This window comes from Solanum stenotomum, chromosome 12, assembly GCF_019186545.1.
Source record: "Solanum stenotomum isolate F172 chromosome 12, ASM1918654v1, whole genome shotgun sequence".
NCBI lineage: Eukaryota > Viridiplantae > Streptophyta > Magnoliopsida > Solanales > Solanaceae > Solanum > Solanum stenotomum.
The window spans coordinates 17,773,169-17,795,612 of record NC_064293.1 but is presented as its reverse complement, the minus strand read 5'-3'; the positions used below and the strand labels follow the sequence as shown (position 1 = coordinate 17,795,612).

Here is a 22,444-nt window from a genome sequence, read left to right as displayed (position 1 = left end):
AGATTAGAAAATAGATGACAACTTTAGCTTATCTAGGACAAGACCTTAGTTAAGAGGCTATAGAGGACACCAATTATGGTAGAAGATTAGTAAGTAGTTGAGTGTTGTCTCACTTATCTTTACATGCTAGTAGTTGTAGCATTACTCTTGTAGTTTCTTGTTCTTCTATTCTACTACTATATGTTATTTCTTCTACTTCGATTATATTATTATTTTGTTGTAGATAATGTTCTTTTTTCTCTTTCTAAAATGCTTTGTCATGCTATCTATAGTATTTTGTCATGATTTCTGCACTTATGTTTTTTCTTTTCCTAGACTACTTTGTTCTTGAGTCAAGGATGTAGCGGAAACATTTTTGCCTCCTAAAATAAGTAAAATGTCTACGTATACACTATCCTCCCCAAATTCACTTCCCCAAATCTACTTAGAGAATTACATTGAATATATTATTACTGAAACCTTGTCTGACATATTTGTCCACCTCCTTTAGGTGTTATATCTCATTTGTCCTCATGAACTCCCTATGTGTGCTTCATGTTTTTCTATTCTAGGTTGTTTTCCTGCATGTATTTTTGGTTGTTACAATTGTTTATCACCCTTTGGTACCTGTATTCATGTATCCTCCTTCCCTTGTTCCCTCTTTTATCAGTAGTGTCCTATTTACAAGGTTTTAATTCAGAAAGTAAAACAAAGCATTTCATCTCGTTGTCATTTGTAATTTGCAAGATTTACAGTATTTGGGCATGTAGTCCTATTTGATATTAATCCATGGCGGAGCTAGTAAGGGCTCGATTACAGAAAAATTACACTGTTCATGTATAATTTTTTATTTTTTTTTGCATATATGATTAAAATTGTTTTTATGTATATATAATAGGTATTGAACTCTCTTAGACTTCTTAATGTGTTTACTTCTTTATATCTTGAAACCCTTTAATGAAAGCCCTAAGATAATACACTGATTTTGACTTTACGTGAATGTAATCCTCTATTGTTAATAATCTAATGAGCGAGTGTATGTCCCTCATATAACTAGGGATGACAATGGGATAGGGCGGGGCACTAGGGATGACAATGGGACGGGGCGGCGCCGGTTGAGCTTAACCCATAAAATTTTTAACTAGCTCTGCTCCACCCCACACAAAAAAAAAAAATCATTAAATTTAACCCACTCCATCTCGTCCCACATAGACTAGTCTCGCAAAAATCTATCAAAATCGATCTATATTTTTAAAAAATAGACCCCTCATGTAAAATAATCTACAAACATTCAGATATCTAGCCATAACTGATCTATGATCAAACAAATAAATTCATAACATAAATATTCATCTTGATAAACAAACATTCATGTAAAATAATCTACAAACATGTAGATATCATAGCCAAAATTAATCTATGGTCAAATAGATAGATTCTTACAAAAAAATTCATCTTAATAAACAAATACTCATGTAAAATAATTTACAAAATTTAGATATCAAAGCCAAAATCGATCTATGATTAAAATGATAGATCCTTAATATAAAAATTCACAGATCTAACATAATACCAGGACACAAAATAATAATAAAAATTATAACATTGAATAATGTACCTTTTGAAGCCATAACGAACAACAAAACGAATTAAGATCTTCCGATCTACCATCCTCCCTCAAGATGATTGTGTCTAATCTGATAGCCGCTACCGATCCCTCCCTTGATATTATCAAAAGAAAAAACAAAAGTATCTTCTATAGGGTTAGAGAGACGCCTATATTGAATTTTCCAAATTATCTAATAGTTTTAACAACTTATTGTTTACCTTGTTAAAAAATGTCTTACAAATTAATTATATTTTTTTGTTCATGCATGTCTCTTATTCTTTTTAGGCAAATGTTTCTTTCTATTGTTTTGGCAAATGTTTAGCACTGTTATAATATCTTCGTATTTTCAACACCATTAATATTAAAACGATATGCTTGTAAGATGGATAAGTAAATGTTATATTTTAGATAAAATCATAAAATGCTTACTAAATTTTCTCCTCCCTTTAGAATTTGACATTATATTACTTTTCGTAGAATAAGAAAGTTAACTCATACGTCAAAAGTATTCCATAGTGCATATGCAACTTTTAAGCCACATAAGGTACTTTCTTTTTTTTTATCTCAAACAAGGAAATACATGTTCATAGTGCTGGTAAGCATACTAGAATAATCGTATTGTTTATATGAATAATAGATAATATTATACGTTTATGTTAAAACACATACAATCATCTAGAACATATATTTTTTTTGAAAAATTTAATTCAATAAATTACTTCTTGAAGCGTGAGTAAATACCTTTAAACAAAAACTTAGATCACAGTTCTCTCAATACTTGGGTGAGCAAGTATTGTATAACAAACTTATTCTTTTTCTAGATTAAAAGAACCCTACTTATAGAGATTTCTTACCGATCAAAAAGGAGAAAAAAACACAGCATGTTTTCTCAAACAAGAAACACACTCTTTTTTCCCTTTCCCCTAAGAAAGTAGGATTTTGAATTCTAGTTAAATATGCGCAGACCAATTTTGAAAAGAAAAGAAAAAGATTTTGAGTTCTAGTTAAATATAGGCACAGTAGGATCAATTGCATTTTTAGTCTGATCAATCCTTTTACGATTTTTACCCTAAAATTTTTGTAATCTCCAAATTACTCTTCTTAATTATGTCCATTCTACTTCTATCATTTATCCATTTTATGTGAAAATACTTATATAATTTTTTTTTAAATACTTTAAAGAACATTTTAGTTATTTTAATAGAAAGAAAACATGTTTATTTATCACGGACCAAATCGGCGGGCATGTTGGACAGCTGAAGAGCCAATGGTTTAGGCTTGTTGAGGCATTGATATTCACTTCTCACTATTTTCTCTTATACAATGTTGTTAAACCCTTCAATACTAGATGATGGAGGAACTTTTCTTAGGAAATTGTTGTTAAATCTTGTCATATAGCATGTTTTCTATATGTTGTAGCTTGTAGGTTCTATTATGTTATTATTTTTATTGTTTCTTGTATTTCCGTTACTTCTGATTTTGAACTGCTTTGGATGATGGTCTATAAGAAACAATCTCTCTACCTCTAATGTAAGAGTAGGATCTCCGTACGTTCTGCCCTTCTCAAATCCTATTTTGTGAAACTACAATAAATAATATTGTATTAGCATGTTATTTTAGCGGTTGATGATATTAAGCATGACTACTCAACAGAGCATGATATTTGAAATATTTCAATTTAGCAGTTTTGATACTAGCCTCTTATTTGCAGTGTATATGTATTACGTGATCATAATCTCATGAGAGTTTGGCAAGACCTGTGGAAGAAAAAACTTTTTTTTTTTAATCATTACAAGGTTGTTTGACAAGATGTATCAGAGAATTAATTTATGTATTAGGTATGATATTATTCAATTCTTTGCTTGCAATCATGGGAATTCCATTGGTCACACTTTCTATTATTGAATTCCATTTTTCATCTCCAACTCCAAGGTTAAGTTCAAGTCACTAAAAAAGCAAAATTAATAGGTACTCCTAAAGAGGGGTAAACAAAAAAACCATTACGAAACTAATTTATTTTAAGACGCAGGTAAAAATACAACTTCCCTTCGTGGTCTCTATTATTTCTTGTTTTCCTTCATCTTTACTCACACCACGTAGGGCCCAGGCGAAAGCTTCCCCTACTACGAATTTTTCCATACCTAGAACTCAAACTCGAGACCTCTAATATGGTCACTTTTTTCTGTTTTAATAGTGTTGAAATAGTTGGACAAGTGGAAGCGACATACTTGTTAACTGCATACTCGGCAAACTGTTTGCCAAAGTCACTATTAGCTTATGAGAATTGAGATAATATTGAACTTAGTTTCTAGTTGCATGCATAACTAGGGCTATCAACAATTTATACAATATCTACTTGTTGTAAACATATTTTAATGTTTACATTATCCTTCCCTCCATTTTCATATTTTACGGGAGGATTAATGAAATTTCTCTGTTGATGAACCATTTTAGTAATTGAATAGACAAAGGCTATACTGCATTTTGAAATCAAAGAAAATTTACGAAAATAAAGAGAAATAGAGGCCAATGATAACCTGAACGAACTAACAATATATAACAGAACTGGTAACCAAAAAAAAAAAGAAATATAGATCTAAAAGCTCAACTACTCACAAAAGAATACAAGGGTACTAATAAATATGTTTTGGAAGGTTGACTAGTCTTTTCACTTGTTGAAAAACAAACCCCTCCTCCTTCCCTTTTTCTTCTCACCAGCCTGCAACAAAGAGGAATTGGAGTGTCAAAACAGTTATCGGACCTCATTTACATCAAAATCTTAACACCAAATGGATAGCTGCAAGGCAATGAAGAAGCAGCAACAGGTTCCAATGTCGGGGAAAATAGATGTGTCGCTCCACAGAAAATAACACTAGATCATAAAAAGAATCTAACACAGGAATGATATAGCATCACATACTGGATAAATTGATCAAGAAGGCTTCTGTATTCGAGAGATGGCCTTCTGTGCAGAAAAATACAGAGTTTCATTTTGACAAGTAAAGGTATTATAACTAATATAAATTCAGCACTAAGGTGGTACCAATAGAAAAATGCACAGTTAACCAACAAAACATACTAATTCATGTGTGGAAATGCATATATCAGATGTTAGCCAATTTTCATGCCAAGGCAAATAGATAAAATTACATGATCTGAACCATCACGAAAATGGAAATAAAAGAAGAAGAGTACAGCACAGATCTAGCTGAATGAGCTCTTAGTGCAGAAAAATCCAGACAAGACATACAAATTTACATGTGGGATTGCATGCTTCAGACGCTAGCCGAGTTTCTTGCAATGAAATAAAAATGACATGATCTGAACCATGACAAAGTACAGATCTCGACCACAAATGCACTATGTTGTAACATTTAGGGAGCCTGTAAACTTGATTTGAACCTCATAAAATAGAAAATTCTATGTATCATTCATAATCACAACAATAACTTTCAGATTGTAGAAGTCATACCCTTATAATAAATAGTCTCATGGTGAGGACAATTGTATCCCTTGAACTGCAAAATAGAGTCACATGTCACTTAAATAGAGAAACTGAATTGTATGATCACTTGAACCACATTGTCCGATGGTCACATGCAGAAGAAGAGAGTGCAACATAGAAAAGGTAAAATGTCAAAGATAAAATATGACGTGATATGGAAAGGTAAAATGCTTAAGTTTGCTCATAACTATGAAAAACAAAAAAATATGTTTTTTACTTAATTTATTCCATTCTCTCTTTGGGGTGGGGGTGGGTTTTTTTTACCAGTTAGTGTCTCCTTGATCATTCTCAGCCTTCAAAAGATGCTCAACTCCCCGACTATCAAAGATCGAAAATTCTGTAGGACTTCCATATGGAATAGTAACCTAGAAGAAGCATAAAGTGGTGAGAAATGAGTGGAGATCAAGGAAACAATATAAGTTATAGCAGCATGAGCTTAAAATTATTGTTTTTAAACTAGAAGTCATAGGAGAAACAGTACACATCAAAGTACCCCTTAATTAAAAAAAAAGTTTCAGTCTCTATTTCTAGTGTCTTTACATTTTTTTTAAAAAAAATTATCTTTACATTGGAAACAAGAGCTATCATCCTTTACCAATGCTTCTAAAGTTTTTTAGAGAGTTGGAATTGCCAAGCAGTTTATCATCCTCTACTTTATGAAGACCCAAAAAAAAAACTTTAGCTTTTTGTCCTCTACAAAAATCATCACTAAGACTTGTCAAAATAAAAAAAGGAAAAGGGTCAAATTTACCGGTGTTATATTTTTTTTGGAATTGGTAACTAACCGGTGTTATTTTTTTTTACCGGTGTTATCAAAAGCAAAAAGCGTAAAAAAGTTCTAAAGTTTGTTGAGGCTTTAAGCGCAAATAAAATGTGGGCATTAATGAAAAAAGGCACAAAAAGGGAACAAATACAAATATATATGTTTAGTCCAAGACTAATAATTATAAGCATGAATGATAAATATATGAGCAAAGAAATTGAAAAAAACATTATGATGAGGTGAAATATCAATTGTTTATTGTGCCCATTGGCAAGAGAAAGTATATCTTAGAACCTTGATGATGACACTAAAGCGCACATTAAGCGAGGCAAAGCACTCAACACGTTTTGAGCCTCGCTTCAAGGCTTAAGCGAGCATTTGACAAAACTGAAATTTGCCCCTCTAATTTAAGAAGTAGTTCACATTTAACCTTTGTTAGACTATTCGAAAAAATTTTCCCTAACCACTAGCTTGTGGTTCAAATATATACCTTTCTCTAACAAAGCCAAGGGTACGAACAAAATATAGGGTAAACTTTGGCCATTTTCTCAAAGTACATGGATAAATTTGCTCTTATGTTTATATTTGGCAAGAACATAGGCACTTCGACTAGGACGTCAATGGAATTAGTGGATACTCTAAAAGGAGGAAAGTTTATATGGCACGCCTTCAAGAAACTAAATGACAAGGCAAATATAACACCCTGCCCATTCGTAATGTTTAATTAACTTGGAGTAAGACTAAGAGAGCTTAATATTCTAAGGAGGAGGATGTGTTATGAGGTATTTAAAGTTGAATATTAAGTTTTGAAGTCGAATAAGTTGTGAAACAAAAGTAATCGCAAATTACTTCAAAAAAATCTCAAAATTTTGAATAAAATATCACAGAGCTTTTCTCCCAATCTATAGAGTTGGAGGGCCCACTACCTATCAAATTGAAGATCTATGCGTCTATTTTCCAACACATTAAATCGTTCGCCAAAACAACTTCAAATAGAGGGATATTCGCGTTTTCGCGAGATTGTGCAAGTAGGCACATGAGGTGGGCCCTAGATTGGTGGAGGCTTATAAAATATCGCCTTCTTCGTTTTTTATCTCATTTTTTCGTTGAAAGACAGAGACCTCAAAATCGTCCTTACATGTTGGTGTTCTTGGCATAAGTTCTTGACGGAATTGCTCTACGTCGCGAGCTATGGTATAATTTTTCCCGTCGATTTCATGATCAACTTCGTGAGTGTTGTAGCAACAGGGGTTTTGACTGCGTGGTGGGATTTTAGGCAGTATTCCGAGCTTGAAAGCAAGGTAAGACTCTCCTTTCGTTGGTTCTAGCTTTGGTAAGCTGTGGAAAGTATTTTACAGTAAAAATCAATATCTTTTGTTGGATTGTCGTAGCACTTCTTGTCCTTGTTATTTACTGAGTTTTCACCTTAATTTTAGTGGTGTGGAGGTGCAGGCAGAAGCGCGTAAGCCACAAGGTTCATCGGCAAAAGGTACATTAAGACTATTCAAAGAACTCATTTGCATCTTCAGTGCCTCTCACGAGAGGGCTCATACACACGGGGTTAAAGGGGTGTACAATAGTATATGCTAAAACACTGATCATTTTTTAGTCTTGTCTACATAATTTAAGGTATATAAATACATTACAGTTGGGTATGACATGCATTTGCATCTATATATATGTATTCACGACATACGATTATGTGAGCATACCATGCATATTTAATTTATATAAGGTTGGATGTCAGCCATGGAGGCTATCAGAGTTTCTGTTCCAGGTGGTATCTTTATTACCCTTTTTACAACTATTTATGATTCTACTTTCTGCCTTACATACCAGTACATTTTTTTCGTACTGACATCGCGTTGCCTGGGGACGCTGCATATTTGTTTCGTAATCATGAATACAAAAAGGCAAAAGAAAGAAGACGTACAATTGTAGATTGAGAAAACTTCTCACTGACGAGAACACCACCAGGCCCATTAGCCTTGATGCTATAACCATCCCTCTTGATAGCCAAGGTAGCAGACTCCCATATATCAAGATATCGTGTCTGTACAACCAAAAATATAAGAGCAAAATAAAGCATAGACAAACCAGAACATTTTATTACATGATCATAAGAAATTGAATAAGGTCATTATGATATTCTCCACACCTAGAAGCACATAAATGTCCTTACCGACAATGAAACTTTATATGAAGCATGACCACTATAAAGGGTTTTCTCAATGCAACTATGCATTACAGGATCTGCAAACATAGAAAGAGAGTTCACATAAGATGAGTTGGAAGTACGTGGAGCAACAAAACAAAAGCAAGAACAAGGATCTCTGAGATTTTAGCTTGCAAAGAGATCTTCATGCAAATACAAGACAGGAAACATGTTTGGCTTCAGATCTCATGACAATCCACGGGCATCGATGAAAGAAAAAATACAGAAAACTCCCCGAAGAAGTGTGTAATATATTGCTATCTGACTATTAGAATAGAGATAAGCGAGTAGTGACAGAAGGTTAGTGGATTTTCCCACTGCATGGAAAATCCCAGATGAAAATATAAAGGGAGAAAAAAAATGCAGATCAGACAATAACAGAACTAGAAAATTCTCCCAGTACAACCCTCTGGGTTGTAGCATCACATGGGAAGAAGAAGAACATGATCAAGCAAACCCTAAATAGGCTTCTTTTCACCTCTCCAATCAGTACATAAAACTAGATCAAGCAAATAGAACATTGACCAATTCAGAACCTGATAAAGTAGCTAAAAACCGACTGAACCTATGCTAACCATATACTTTCGCCGTCCCAATTTATCTGATGCGCATAAAGTTTAAGAAAGACTGTGGGTAGACTATGAGGTTATGGTGGGATATGCGTGGGTGGTTTGGCACTTCTTGGGCAATGTCAAACACTGTGAGAGAGTTGATGTTCAGTTGGAAGAGCGTGAGAACAAGGAGAAGACGAAGGGCATGGAATATGGTTCTACTAGTGCTAATGTGGATTGTTTGGAGTGAGAAAAGTGAAGAGCTTTTGTAAGTATAGAGTCGAATTTCTTTCAGTCGAGTAGTCTCCATTCCCTTGTTTTCTTTTGGTGCACTCAGAAAGTTCCTTCTTGTATAGATGATTGGGTGGAGTTTGCTTGTAGAGAATCATATCATTTTGTAACTTCTCTACTTTTTGGTACATCTCTTGTATATGGCCATTGTGGCCATGTTTGTGAATGAACATACTTTTATTGATAAAAAAAAAAAACTGACTTTTGAAACTTGTGGTCTAAAAGAAGTCACAAATATTTGTGTAACTAAATAAGAAGTTTAAAGTTAAATTGATTCTAAAGATAGAAAGATATCATTCGGGACAAACTAAAAAGGAAATTGCATCACATAAATTTGGGGATTAGGAGGGAGTAACAAATTTCAAATTTTCACAATCCTCCCACCATCTTGTCAAAACAGAAAAGCCAGTCTTTCTAGATCAGCTTATTTGTTCTCAAAATTATTACCAAAGTAAAAAAAAAATACTAACGGATTAAGCACTAATTTAAGGTTGCCATTCATAAACATTTATTTAATATAGTGAGATTTCTCATACTCTCCTAATACTAATCGAGAGGATATTGACTTCTATAAATTGGAATCATAACAGTCAAAAGTCTCAAAATTTATATGAGAATAGACTTAAAGTACCACAAGTTATCTTCCTATGCTCATTTGCAAAGACCTTCACGAGTTCACCCTGAAAATCAAAAACAGAAAAGTCATTGCAGTGTTTCTCATCGAGATAAACTTAATAAAAAGAACGGCCTTTATATTATAAATAAAATAAACCACATTCTTTTGTAGTCTTCCCTTTTTATACTAGAATAAACACTAAAGGGTGTTATAAACAGTCAGATTGGAGTTGAATGGTTGAAATTTCACCTTACACCACTTAGGTCTATGGCCTTCTTCATCTCCCTATTCACGGGACCTCCCCTCCCCAAAAAGAAATACAAAACAGTCATATATGAACTATTTCTGTTGACAAAAGCCTTGAAATTTTAAGGGAAATGCATTAAAACACCCCTGAATAAGGCCATGTCCTCGGGAAGCTTAAGATGTGCCATATCCTTGTCTAACCACCTCTCCCAATACTTCTTCGGCCTACCTCTACCTCTCCTCGTACCCACTATATCCAATCTCTCACCCCTCCTCACTGGGCAGCTGCACATCTCCTCTTCACATGCGCAAACCATCTCAACCTCCTTTCTCTCATCTTGTCCACCACGGAGGCCATTCCCACTTTGTCCTGGGAATGAGGGTGCTTTAATCCAATCTTAACATCATCCCTTTCCAACACTTGCATCTTCGGGACATGGACTAGCCAACACTCCGCCCCATATCCACTCTATAGTACTTACCTTTAAGTTTTGGTGGTACCTTTTTATTACACAAGAGTCCAAATGCAAACCTTCCTTTTAACCACGCCACACCAATACGATGTGTGACATCATTGTCGATCTCATTTCATTGGATCAAAGACCCAAGATACTTAAAGGTTTCTCTCTTGTCTGATTAAGAAGGATGGAGTGGAGTGCTTTAATTTTTGGGGGGAAGCATGGAGGCTAATATAAAGAGGCAGAAGAGGATAGAAGCACTACCTTCCGTTTTCGGTTGTCCAATGGCTGAACTTCAATAGCAAGGCAAGTATCAACATCGTCAGCAGTCACAAGGTAAGTTGGTTGCTTTGCCCCTGTCACAACAGTGTCATGTGACCTCAAAGGAGAAATAAAGCAGAAAAGATATGTGACTTGTTTAGCAGGATACCCTCTATATAGTTAAAAGATCCATCTTCCAAATGGCGAACCCACTGCAAGTTCAAGAAGAACCAAAAAGAAAAAAAATGTAAGTTCCAACCGAAGACCGACTACACAAAGCATGAAAGATCAAGTGATCATGCTACAAATGGAACCAGAGAATCAGAAGCAGCAGTAAAGGAAACGACTAAGGAAGAAAGCTAGAAAGGTCGAAGCAAGGAACACCTCAAAATTGCAACTGGTTGTTCCATTAATAGAGTAGCCACAAGCTTGGAGTCCCTGTCCAGGATAAGCATCACCAGAAATTTGAAGACCCGCTATTGCAGGTAGTGCCTCTTCATCTGCGGCTGAACAATGCTCAAGTTTAAGGAACCACTAACCAGCATAAGGTTTGACTTATTTAAAACAAAAAAACTATCGAGGAACAACACAGTTATCCAACTATTTGCCTAATCCTTGGTAAGATGTGGACACTACCCCGCAGTGACACTTCTTCGATTTCAAGTTCAGTTCAATGGGCTTCAGTTTAAATTACACCACAACAGTAATCAAGCAAAGACACTAAATTCACCTTCTGAATAGGACGATGAAGGTTCCTCGAGAACTGGTGGAAGGTATGGAGAGTATGATGAGCCTGGATCATCTAGCTGTGATGTGTATGCTGAGCTTTTATTAGCCCAATTAACTGAAGGCTCTCTATCATTTTGATGTCTTTCCATGTCAGAATCATCCATCTCATTGCTGCTGATGTGATCACTAAAAGTAACTTGCTTACTAGATGTTTCTTCACTTTCAGGCTTGGAATGCGTATAACCCTGGCTTACTGCAAGTTGTGCTGGTATAACTTGCACTGTAGTGTTCCTGTAGAATCACGTGACGTAAAGACCCAAAACACAAAGTTACTCAAAATTGGAATTTAATCAATAAGCAAAGTGAAAACAAGCAAATCTTACAAACCATGAAAATAAATAAAAGTTAGAAAAGCAACCAAAATGAACCATGATATAAGAGCACAAACTATAGAAGGTGTGACATAAATCCTCTTGCAAAAAGAACCAAGTTTGTACTGATGAAAACTAACGTGTATCCTGAGAGATCAGCAGATTAACACAAACCAGACTACCATGTATGAGGGAGAAAGAAGCAAGATGGGGTCCTAATCTTGACTATGAATTCATGTTTACAACCGCTTCTGTCCACAAACTAGTCTATGCATAGGTGATCAAGTGTGCTATGATGCTCTTAACAGTTGTGATTTGACTGCAAATTTCTAGTTCATAACTATGTTGAAAATCTTTATAGTGGTCTTGCAACTGCAGTAAAAGGGATGAGGACCATCCCATATAGCTTGACTGGCAAAGACACTCGTACAGTTAATGATGTCAGCAAATTATTCCAGACACAGTCGCACATTATTGCAAATGAAAGAGTTAAAAAAGTTGACGCCGTACCCCAGGAGAGAAGAGAAACAATTGTACTTAAATATAACTTTACAAGGAAATGCCTTGAAAATCAACAGCTAAATCAAATATCCATATTGACATTCAACAATTCGACCATAAAAGCTATAAGATATAACTGAGTCCAAGAACCATTGCTTGCAAGAGTATAATCAAGACGACAAGGCACATTCACACATTATAATTCCATAAGTTCAAATGGGCAACTTTGATTAAATCTACAAATAAGAATAAAAAGGATATAAAATATAATGTACAAAGAGACCGCAAACACAATGAGGACAGCAGACAAGGAAAATTTAACAAGTCATCACAATAAAGCCTTTAAAGTCTGACGGGTTAACTGTTAAGCATGCAAGTTATCTGACCAACTATTCATAGGTAGTCCACACCAGGACCTACTTTATTTTTTTTTTATGACAAGGGAAACCCGCAGCTGCTACCCTTTGGGTGCGCACAGGGTAAAACCCCCGCTCCTATGCAACAGCTCGCAAACCACGTAGGAGAGGTAACCCGCACTAGGCAAGCCTGGTGCGACGAGCTCGACCCAGAAGGCAAACCCCTTGCTTTCGTTGGCAAGGGGTTTCGAACTTGAGACCTCCAACATGGAAGCCCCAAGCTCAAACCACTAGGCCACCCCGAAGGGTCACCAGGACCTACTTTATTATTGTGAAGCATCAATTGTTTCAAAGTAAAAAAAATAAAATAAAAAGAATTATAACGAAATAATCTGCAATAAGTTGAAGCTCAAGTGGTAAACTAGTTGTTTAGATGACAACCTATTTAGAGCCCGTTTGGATTGACTTACAAAATTAGCTTTTAAGTCAAAAAATAAAAAGTCAAACTTAAATGACTTTTAAGTCAAAAAATAAAAAGTCAAACGTAAATGACTTATAAGTCAAAAAATAAAAAGCAGGGAGAGACCTACTTTTGATTTTTAAAACTTTTTTTAAGTCATTTTTAACTTATTTTAAGTTATTTTTAACTTTGTCAAACACTTCCCAACTTATTTTAAGTTATTTTTATATGTGTCAAACACTTCTAGAAGTTAAAAACTTATTTAAAAGTAGGTTTGACCAACTTCTATGCCAATCCAAACACCCTCTTTATGATGAAGGTCAAGCTATTTGCTAAAGTGAGAGAGGAGCATAAAAATCTCCAGAAGGCATTTGCCTAAATGTTTTTATTACCACTGATGTAAATTAAGATAATCAATTCCATCACTTGACATAACAGAAATGGTTAGATATCGACCATTGTTGGAGGGGTCGTAGGGTTTTCTGGGCTATTCTAAACAGCACATTATATGGTAATATTAAATAATTACTTTTCAAAATACATATCTCCCAACTCCAATACAACAATGCAATCAAAACATTCTTTTTATAATGCTCAAGAAGGTCAAACAATTTCGTCTAAATTGGGATAAAGGGAATCAACTAAAACCAGTAAACACAATTAACCAACAAAAACAAACACAGGCGGAATCAACCTTATACTAGCATCACAACTTCACAAATATAATTATTATTGTCCTTGATAAGGGAACATACAACAGTTGTTCATCCTTAACAAAATTCTGAGCATTTGAGCTTCTTAATCTTTTCTAGGGGATCAAATTTTTTTCACATAATCTATTTTTATTTGAAATTGGAAGGAGATATAAATTTTCATGTAATCTACTCAATGTGCCACATGCTATGAATCATTCTTTTTCATCTTTTTCTGAAGAGACAGAAATGGTAGTTGGAAAATACAATTTTGTGGATAGATTGAAACATGATTTGGCCATCAATTTCATCCAAAAATGACCAAACATTTGGGAAAGTCAATGATAACAGAACCCACCACCGAAAGCAGATGGTTGGAATTGTACATTCAGTTCACAGTAGCAGTCTCCATTTGATCAGGCTCACCTGCTTGTAAGAGGTGAATACCTCCCCAAGTCATCAGTCTCCGGATTTCTTTCTGCATCACGGTTTAGACCACTCTGAGGATTGCTCAAGGGATCCCAGTCTGTTGTAGTCCGAGGATCTGACGAAAGAGGAGCCTTTTCACTAGAATAGGCTTGTTGAGGTACTAGTTCAAGACCTTCTTTAATCTGCAAGAGAACATGAGAAATAAGAAATCCATCATGAATTTGGAAGGAAATTCCTTCCAACATATAATGTCATTTAACATTAGACTTGCCCCAGCAGACTGAGGAGGTGAATGAGCAAAATTTGACAGGTTCATATCTGATCGCCAAGGTGCCATTTGGTACTGAGACTCCTTCAACTTGGCCTACAAAACGAGTACCTATATATCTTTAAGATGTTCAATTAAAGAAGGGAAGTTCATCTCCACATGACTAGTGGGTAAGAGTTAACAGAATTGGTACTTCAAGCAAACATACCTCAGTAACAAAAAGCTTCTCTTGTAAATGTCTAAACAAAACCTGCAATACATAGCTTATTGAGCTAGAAAAATCATATTGGCATTTCAGAATGTTTGAGTTAAAATAAACTTACATTCCATCTACACTTTACAAGTTCGGGAATCAAGTTTTTATTTATTTACAAAAACAATCCTCAAAATCAATTTCTAACATTATCCTCCACTTATTCTCTCTTAAGTTGTTCATATGATACATCTTGAACTTCTTTCACTTTTCTTTACTTCAGTGCAATTAATGGAAATGGAGATAATATGATGACAAAACAATATGGAAGACTTACTGAGAAAAAAGACAAACAAATACAAAACACAATACCGCAGAAATGATGATATGTTTGACCCATCAAATGAGACTACTTTAGGGGTTCCCCGTCCTTATGTAAGGAGAAAGACAGCTAACAGCTTATACCGGGTATGCTGCACTGGAAGGATGAGTCCTACAGGATTAAAACTATAATGTGACACTATCTCTAGTTTTAGAGAACCCTTAAAATTTGTCCAAACAGACAAATTGTTGGGTATAACAATGAACAGACCCAACAAGAGCGGAATGAATATAGAAGATTCATATACCCCATTCCCACTAACTTGATATTGAGGCATATTTGTTGCTGTAACGTGGCACAACAGCAATTCCAGCTAATCATATAATTTCTGCTGATCTCTAGAAGAATTAATCAGTTTTTACAGTGGTAAGGTAGCATTTGCTTTTACATATAGCATCTGTACGATGCAACCCTTTGTGCCTTGCACAAATTATTTTCCCTATTTTTTCTGTAGCATCTGTACAGGAAGTGGCATAGCATTTGTGCCTTTAGTAAGTAGGTAGGTAGGTAGGTAGATAGATAGAACCATGCTAACCTTGACATTGCTGACTATTGACTGTGCATCAGCTACAGGTGGCTGAAGTGAGTACTCTGCAAGAAGTGGCAGCAAAGATGACACAAATGTTGATCTTTCTTGCTGTGCAGCCTGAAAGAATACATTAACCTCAAAAACACTATCGTAGAAGGGGGGAATTTTGAAATAAAAATAATCAGATAGCAGATCAACATTTTTTATGTAACTAACCAGTGACAAGTAACTCAGTACAGCAGGCTAACTCTAATTACCAGAGATGAAGTTACAGAACTTCTCATCATGATTCAACAAAGCTGCTGAATACTTAAAAAACTGTGCATGCACCATCCCAAGAAAACATTGGGCTAATCCTTAAACATTAAATCTTTTCAGTATGAAGAATTGAAGCCACACAACATAAGTACATTGCAGATATGCGCCATCCCAAGAAAACATCGGACTAATCCTTAAAAATTAAATCCTTTCAGAACAAAGAATCAAAGCCACACAACATAAGCTGATTGCAAATAGACACATCGTATAACTAAAACAAAAACCAGGTGGAGAGAGATAAATAGCCGCATGGTGAGAATCTGGGAAATCCAAATAGAATGAACAAGGAAGGAATATTCACCAAAACACAATAATCCAAAAATTGGAGAACAAAGCATGTTCTTCTCCATATGGATCTAATCATTAACATTAACACACTAACAGATGGAGGGAGGAAAATATGAGCCACGTGAAGGTGCAGGCATACCTGCAGTGCATATGTAAGGCGTATATTTTCCTCAATTATGTCTTGTCTGTATGATATCGCTTTAGAGGCAGCATCAACAAGATCTTGTTGCTGCTGATCAAATGCCTACACAGATGTTAAGAACAAAGGCACCAATAAGTTCAAGGCCGAGAAGAAATGAGTGAAATTGACATGACAGTCACTCTGGCCTACCATGCGCATATAAGCAATTCGCTTTTCCAGAACATATTTCTCGTTGCGAATTTGTGCTTCCTACCAAAAACAAAAACCATTCACTTCGACAATAAAATAACAAACAAAACTGACGTATTAAAAGCACAGACTCTTTCATTACCTTGATGGAATATTCAGAGAGATATTTCCTCATTTGTACAACCTCCTGTTCATGCTCCTGGATCTTCAAAACAAGATCCTAAAATGATACATTACTAAAATTAGGGGAATGATCAGTATGATGTGTTATATCATGACATTTACTAATAGAAACAAAGAGAGACCTTCTTCATACTGCTGTTAACTTCGGCCACTGGCATCAAACCTTGTCCAGATAAATTGAGCTGTCTGTCATATTCTCCTTCTATTTGATACCTACCTAAGCCAATCTAATGTCACTGTTTCTGTTTGTATCTATGAAGAAAACTGCTGGCTAAAAACTTTATTTCATCAAAAAAAAAACAAAAAAACTGCTGGCAAAAAACTCTTTCACAAACATTATTAATACTACACTCGTAACACCTAAGTTGTAATGTCTTCACCTGGTAAACTGATGTTTAGATGATGAATTGTATTTATGTGAATACCTGTTGGGTGAAAATGATGCCGAAGGTGATGAGAAATGAGAAACACCAGTATTATCAGTTGTTGTCAGACCACCAGGAATTGCTCTCAATGTACCATTCACTTTGCTATATTCGGTTTGGCTCTCTCCCTGATTTGGCAGAGTCAAGTCTAAATCATTTTGCCTGGGATCTTTTGCAAGAAACAGATTACTAGACAAATTGCGTCCTATACTATCCATGTTTCTAAGTTCAGGAAGTTGACTTTCAAAACCCAAAGTTGATGGATGTGCTCCATCAGCCTCATTTAGATGATCCAATTGACCAACTGAATGAGGAGTTTGACCTTTCAGCTCTCCTGATCTCTGCAAAACGTAGTAATCCTAAATATTGTAAGAACCTTGGATATGTGAGTGGAATTGAATTTCTTATCACAAAATTCACAATACAGTATTTCGAAGAGGTGCGGGCAGCACAAATGGTATAATTCTGCTAGAAAGGATGAGGAGTCTCCAAAGCAAAGTCTTTGTTGAATTGTGTGACCATCTCATCAAATAGAATAAAAAAGTAAAGCTTTTAAAGAGAGCACATTTTTAATTATTTAATAAAGTCTTCAACAGTCCCCTCAAGTGCGAGGCTTGATTCTTTATGATGAGTCAAGTACATGGAAGAAATTCTTTTGGATAATGGGTGGTGGTGAAACTCGAACTCAGGACCATTGTCTATGTGTGACCATCTCATTTAAAAGCTTATGTTGTCAGAGTACACTTTTGTTTATTTAATAATGTCTTCAATAGTCATAAAAGTAGAACATCGTGGCAATGGCTTGGTTAACTCAAAAAGAACCATGACAGACAGTAGAAAACTTCAATGACAAACTAGAACTGGCACATAAAACTAACTCATTGACTCCTTGATGATCATGTCAGTCCAAGGGATAATAATAGTACAAATAATTACCAAAATGTTGGGCAGTACATAATATGTAGCGAGTTAATAATTGCTCTAAATAGTAATGACAGAGAGTTTCAAAGCTAGTTAAATGAAAGCAACATGATATTTCACTATAGTTCTTTTTTCTAGGATCAGTATACACCTAAACCTACATAAATTGGAGGAAGAGTTTGTTGTTCCCTATCAATGAGGTTACAAACGTGGAGGAGCTGTCTAGGATTCTGGGTGGGGAAGTAGGAGCTTTACCTACCACATATCTTGGAAGGCCTTTGGGAGCCAAATCAAACTCCATGAACATTTGGAGCTCTGTGATTGAAAAGTGTGAAAGGAAGTTGTCTAGATGGAAGTCACAGTATTTATCATTAGGAGGAAGAGTTACTCTCATAAATTCAGTATTGGATGCTCTACCTACCTACATGATGTCCATCTTCCCCATTCCAGATGGTATCATTCAGAGGTTGGACAAGGCTAGAAGGGATTTTCTTTGGAAAGAAAAATAACGAAACTGATTCAACAGTACGTCACCTAGTTAAATGAACAAAGTGCTTTGGGGAGGAAAAACAAGGGGGGGCTTGGCATTAAAAACCTTAAGTTATAGAGTAAGGCTCTCAGATTAAAATGGCTCTGGAGATGTTCACAAGAACCTCAGACGTACTGGAGTAAGGTTATCAAAACCAAATATGGTGAGGAGGACAGGTGGATGACAAAGGAAGTAATTACTCCATATGGGGTTAGTGTGTGGAGATCAATTAGAGTACTCTGGCCTTTTATGAAGAACCGCACCAATATTAAAGTAGGAAATGGTTACAAAACATCCTTTTGGAAGGATAAGTGGCTGAGATCAAATAGTTTAAAGAGTTTGTTCCCTTAATTAGCTGGTATGGCAGTACAACAGGAAGTGAGACTGGCTGACATCTGGATACAACAAGGATGGGACATTCAATTCAGGAGGAACTTCAATGACTGAGAAATTGATTTTGTCGTTGAGTTCTTCAGAATGTTGGAGAAGTTTAAATGTACTAGTGAAGAAGCAGATAGACTTTGGTGGAAATTAGATAGCAAGGGCATATTCAAGGAGAACTACCAAAGAAACCAACAGGCACAACATTGGCCATGGAAGCATATATGGAAGACCAAAATCCCCTTCAAAGTTGTCTGTTTTACTTGGTTATTGGCAAGAGAGGCTGTTTTGACACGAGAGAAATTCAAGAAGAGGAAATTCTCTTTATGTTCCAGATGTTACCTCTGTGGTGAAGAGGTTGAGACAGTTAGTCATCTATTTCTACAATGCAGGATAACTACACAACTATGGAGGATTTTTCTTAGCCTTAGGGGCAATAGTTGGGTCATGACTAACAAAATAACTCACTTGTTATATTGTTGGGAGGAAGCAGGAGTAGGAGCTGCAAACAGGGACAGATGTAGAATTGTCCCAGCTTGCATCTGGTGGACAATATGGAAGGAAAGGAATTCAAGATGTTTTGAGAGCAAAAACTGTGGTCTACAGATGGTCAAACTAAATTGCATTAGACTTTTTTGTTTTTGGTGCAAGCAAATATTATTATTTTTTTTGAGAAGGTAATATTTGTGTATATACATTGAACCAGTGCATTGTCAAAAAAGTAAGAAAACTGAATCTGAATCTTAACAGGAACCTAGGATATCTATAATGGATTCAGTGTCCTCTAAATACATCTACTTGCACCAGAAGCAAAAAAGACAATTATAGACATCCTAGGATCTTGTTAGGATTGTGAGTCAGTTTTTCAGTTTTCAGATTTTGTTGTAAATATGGTTTCAGTGTAACCCATATACTGAGTCGTCAATGTACACAAATGTTACCTTCTCAAAAAAAAACCTACGTAATTCTTGTGAAGTGAAAACATAACAACTTAAGCACTGCAGTACGACAAACAGTAATTACATATTTTATTGATCCTAAATGAAGCTAAAAGCTATTCTGTCATACTCCTTTTATTTTAGAGTTAAGTATTCTTTCCTGTTCAATAAATGTCTAGAATCTCAGTTACTAATTGGTTGAATAGTGGGCAATCCTAAATATTTTGATTAATATTCTGTCAATTATTTCAATTCTTTTTGTGTGTGGAATGAAAAATCTATCAGTAGAAGAAATAAATTTCAGTAACAACCGCTATCTCAACTCTCAAGCCTATGTGCAAACTTATTCAGTGAGAATGAGATGGAAACTTATTGCCAGTAATGTCAGCAATACAGAATGACTTTTGTGCTCATTTGTTTAAAAAGATTATAGCGATTGTATAAAAGAATCAAAACTTAATCCCTTATTATAAAGAAAAATAGATATTGGTGCTTGTACTACTTGTAGTTAGTTCACTGAAAATTAGCGGTGCACTTCTCTAAGAGCATCAATTGCATATTTGTTCACAATAACAGCAACGCATTGTTGGGACATTAACTTTTCCAAACTGGTAGCTTGAGACTGCTGCAGTCTTCCTTCACCTAGGGTTCCCTTCACAACTAAAATTTAGTCTGGTCTCCTAATTATAAATCTGTTATCACATGAGATATCATCTATCTATAGAAGCAGTCTGCAGCAAAAACTTGTCAAGAGTTGTAACTGAGATTTCTCTTTGTTCATACTTATCCTTTCTAATTTAATCCAGGCAGATAGTTTCAATATGAATTTCTTTCAGACGTTCTGGGAGGTAGTTAAGGGTGACTTCAGGGTACAATGCATTATTTCCATGAGCACCAAGCTTTCGAAAGAAGTTTGAATGCTACTTACATAGCCCTTATACCTAAAAGAGCAGGAACGGTGGAACTAAGGGACTTTAGGCCATTAGTCTGATTTCAGGAGTGTACAAAATAATTGCAGAAGTACTAACTGAAAGACTAAAGAATGTAGTGGATAGACTGGTCAACAAACATCAAATGGCTTTTGTGAAAGGAAGACAGATTATGGATGCTGCTTTAATAGCTAATGAATGTATAGATACAAGGATCAAGGGTGAGGTAGCTGGCTTGATGTGCAAATTAGCTATTGAAAAGGCCTATGACCATGTGAATTGGGGCTATCTACTAAGTGTCTTGAAACAGATGGGATTTGGGGAAAGATGCCTGAAGTGGATCAATTTTTGTATTAAAACTATCAGGTTCTCTATTTTAGTGAATGGAGAACCTGTTGGTTTTTTCCCCTCAGAAAGAGGACTCAGACAAGGGGATCCTTTATCTCCTTTCTTGTTCATACTTGCAATGGAAGGACTTAGCAACATGAAGAGAGTAGCAATTCATAACAACTGGTTAAGGGGCTTCAAAATTGGAGAGGGTGACCTAGAGTATGTCATCTGCTATATGCAGATGACATTATCATTTTTTGTGAAGCTGTAGTGGAGCAGGTTAGCTATATTAGAGTCATGCTGGTGGTTTTTGAAGCCATTTCTGGTCTAAAGGTGAATTGGAGAAAAAGCAGTATTTTCCCTATCAAAGAGGTCACAAGCATTCAGTCTCTTGCAAGTGTGCTCGGATGTGGTGTGGATATTCTGCCTTGTGAGTACTTAGGCATGCCTTTAGGCAGGAAGTTCAAAGAGGTCGAGATATGGGATAGAATTATAGAGAAGTCTGAAAGGAGACTAGCCAAATGGAAGTCACAATACTTATCTTTAGGGGGAAGGATCACACTGATTAATTCAATCTTGGATTCCTTGCCCACCTATGTGATGTCTTTGTTTCTCATCCCAGACAGTGTGGTGGAAAAACTTAACAGATTAAGAAGGGATTTTTTGTGGAAAAGGAGTAAAGATGGAAAGGGTTACAATCTGGTAAAATGGGAAGTGACGCAATCTAGCAAAGGCCAAGGGGGACTAGGAGTTAGAAATCTGAAGACCCAAAACAATAGCCTTTTGATGAAGTGGCTCTGGAGATTTTGTGAAGAAGAGTCCTCTCTTTGGAAGCAAGCAATTATCCATAAGTATGGGCAAACCAACCCTTGGTGCTCAAATGAGGTAAATACTACATATGAGGTGGGTGTCTGGAGGGCAATCAGAGCACTATGGCCAAAGTTGCAGAAGAACTCTAGGATTAGGGTGGGCAATGGCCTCAAAACCAGGTTTTGGAAGGACAATTGGCTAGGTGAAGCTCCATTGCAGGACAGATTCCCAGATCTTATGATGTTATGTAGGAATCCAGAGATAAATGTTGCCGAATGTTGGTCTAACCATGGCTGGAATTTCAATTTCAGAAGACATCTAAATGATTGGGAAGTGGAAAGGGTGGCTAGTTTGCTAAACGAAGTGGAAATTTTTGCTGGAACCACAATGGAACCTGACAAGCTAAGGTGGAGACACACTACAGAAGGAAGTTTCTCTGTTAAAAATTTGTACAAGAGAGAGAATAGTGTTATGCAGGAGGAAGAGCTAAGGATATGGAAGAATGTATGGAAGAATATAGCTCCAACCAAGGTGAGAGGTTTCACTTGGCTAGTAGTTAAAAAGGCATGCCTTACTCATGAAGTACTACAAAAGAAGGGGAGAGTAGTGGTGACTAGGTGTTTTTTGTGCAACGAAACAAGAGAGACAAATAATCAC

The 22,444-nt window shown here is 35.8% G+C and overlaps 1 protein-coding gene across 4 annotated transcripts in view; it reads right to left on the bottom strand.

The window, feature by feature from the left end:
* Positions 1–4,121: 4,121 nt before the first annotated feature.
* LOC125847527 (uncharacterized) overlaps positions 4,122–22,444 on the bottom strand; it is a 34,628-nt gene continuing 16,305 nt past the window's right edge. For 2 of the 4 annotated variants that reach the window (XM_049527130.1, XM_049527131.1), the window contains exons 4-22: positions 16,950–17,290; positions 16,647–16,737; positions 16,484–16,561; positions 16,342–16,401; positions 16,150–16,254; positions 15,411–15,521; positions 14,509–14,550; positions 14,304–14,396; positions 14,030–14,214; positions 11,225–11,514; positions 10,879–11,000; positions 10,664–10,706; positions 10,498–10,589; positions 9,545–9,593; positions 8,039–8,109; positions 7,790–7,909; positions 5,358–5,458; positions 5,061–5,106; positions 4,122–4,307 (exon numbers count right to left, since the gene is read on the bottom strand). In XM_049527130.1, coding sequence (XP_049383087.1) covers positions 4,257–4,307; positions 5,061–5,106; positions 5,358–5,458; positions 7,790–7,909; positions 8,039–8,109; positions 9,545–9,593; positions 10,498–10,589; positions 10,664–10,706; positions 10,879–11,000; positions 11,225–11,514; positions 14,030–14,214; positions 14,304–14,396; positions 14,509–14,550; positions 15,411–15,521; positions 16,150–16,254; positions 16,342–16,401; positions 16,484–16,561; positions 16,647–16,737; positions 16,950–17,290 — 2,091 coding nt within the window. In that variant the 3' untranslated portion in view covers positions 4,122–4,256. Of the gene's footprint in view, positions 4,308–5,060; positions 5,107–5,357; positions 5,459–7,789; positions 7,910–8,038; positions 8,110–9,544; positions 9,594–10,497; positions 10,590–10,663; positions 10,707–10,878; positions 11,001–11,224; positions 11,515–14,029; positions 14,215–14,303; positions 14,397–14,508; positions 14,551–15,410; positions 15,522–16,149; positions 16,255–16,341; positions 16,402–16,483; positions 16,562–16,646; positions 16,742–16,949; positions 17,291–22,444 lie in introns of those variants that run through there. The other 2 variants (XM_049527132.1, XM_049527133.1) reach the window with 2 other exon arrangements.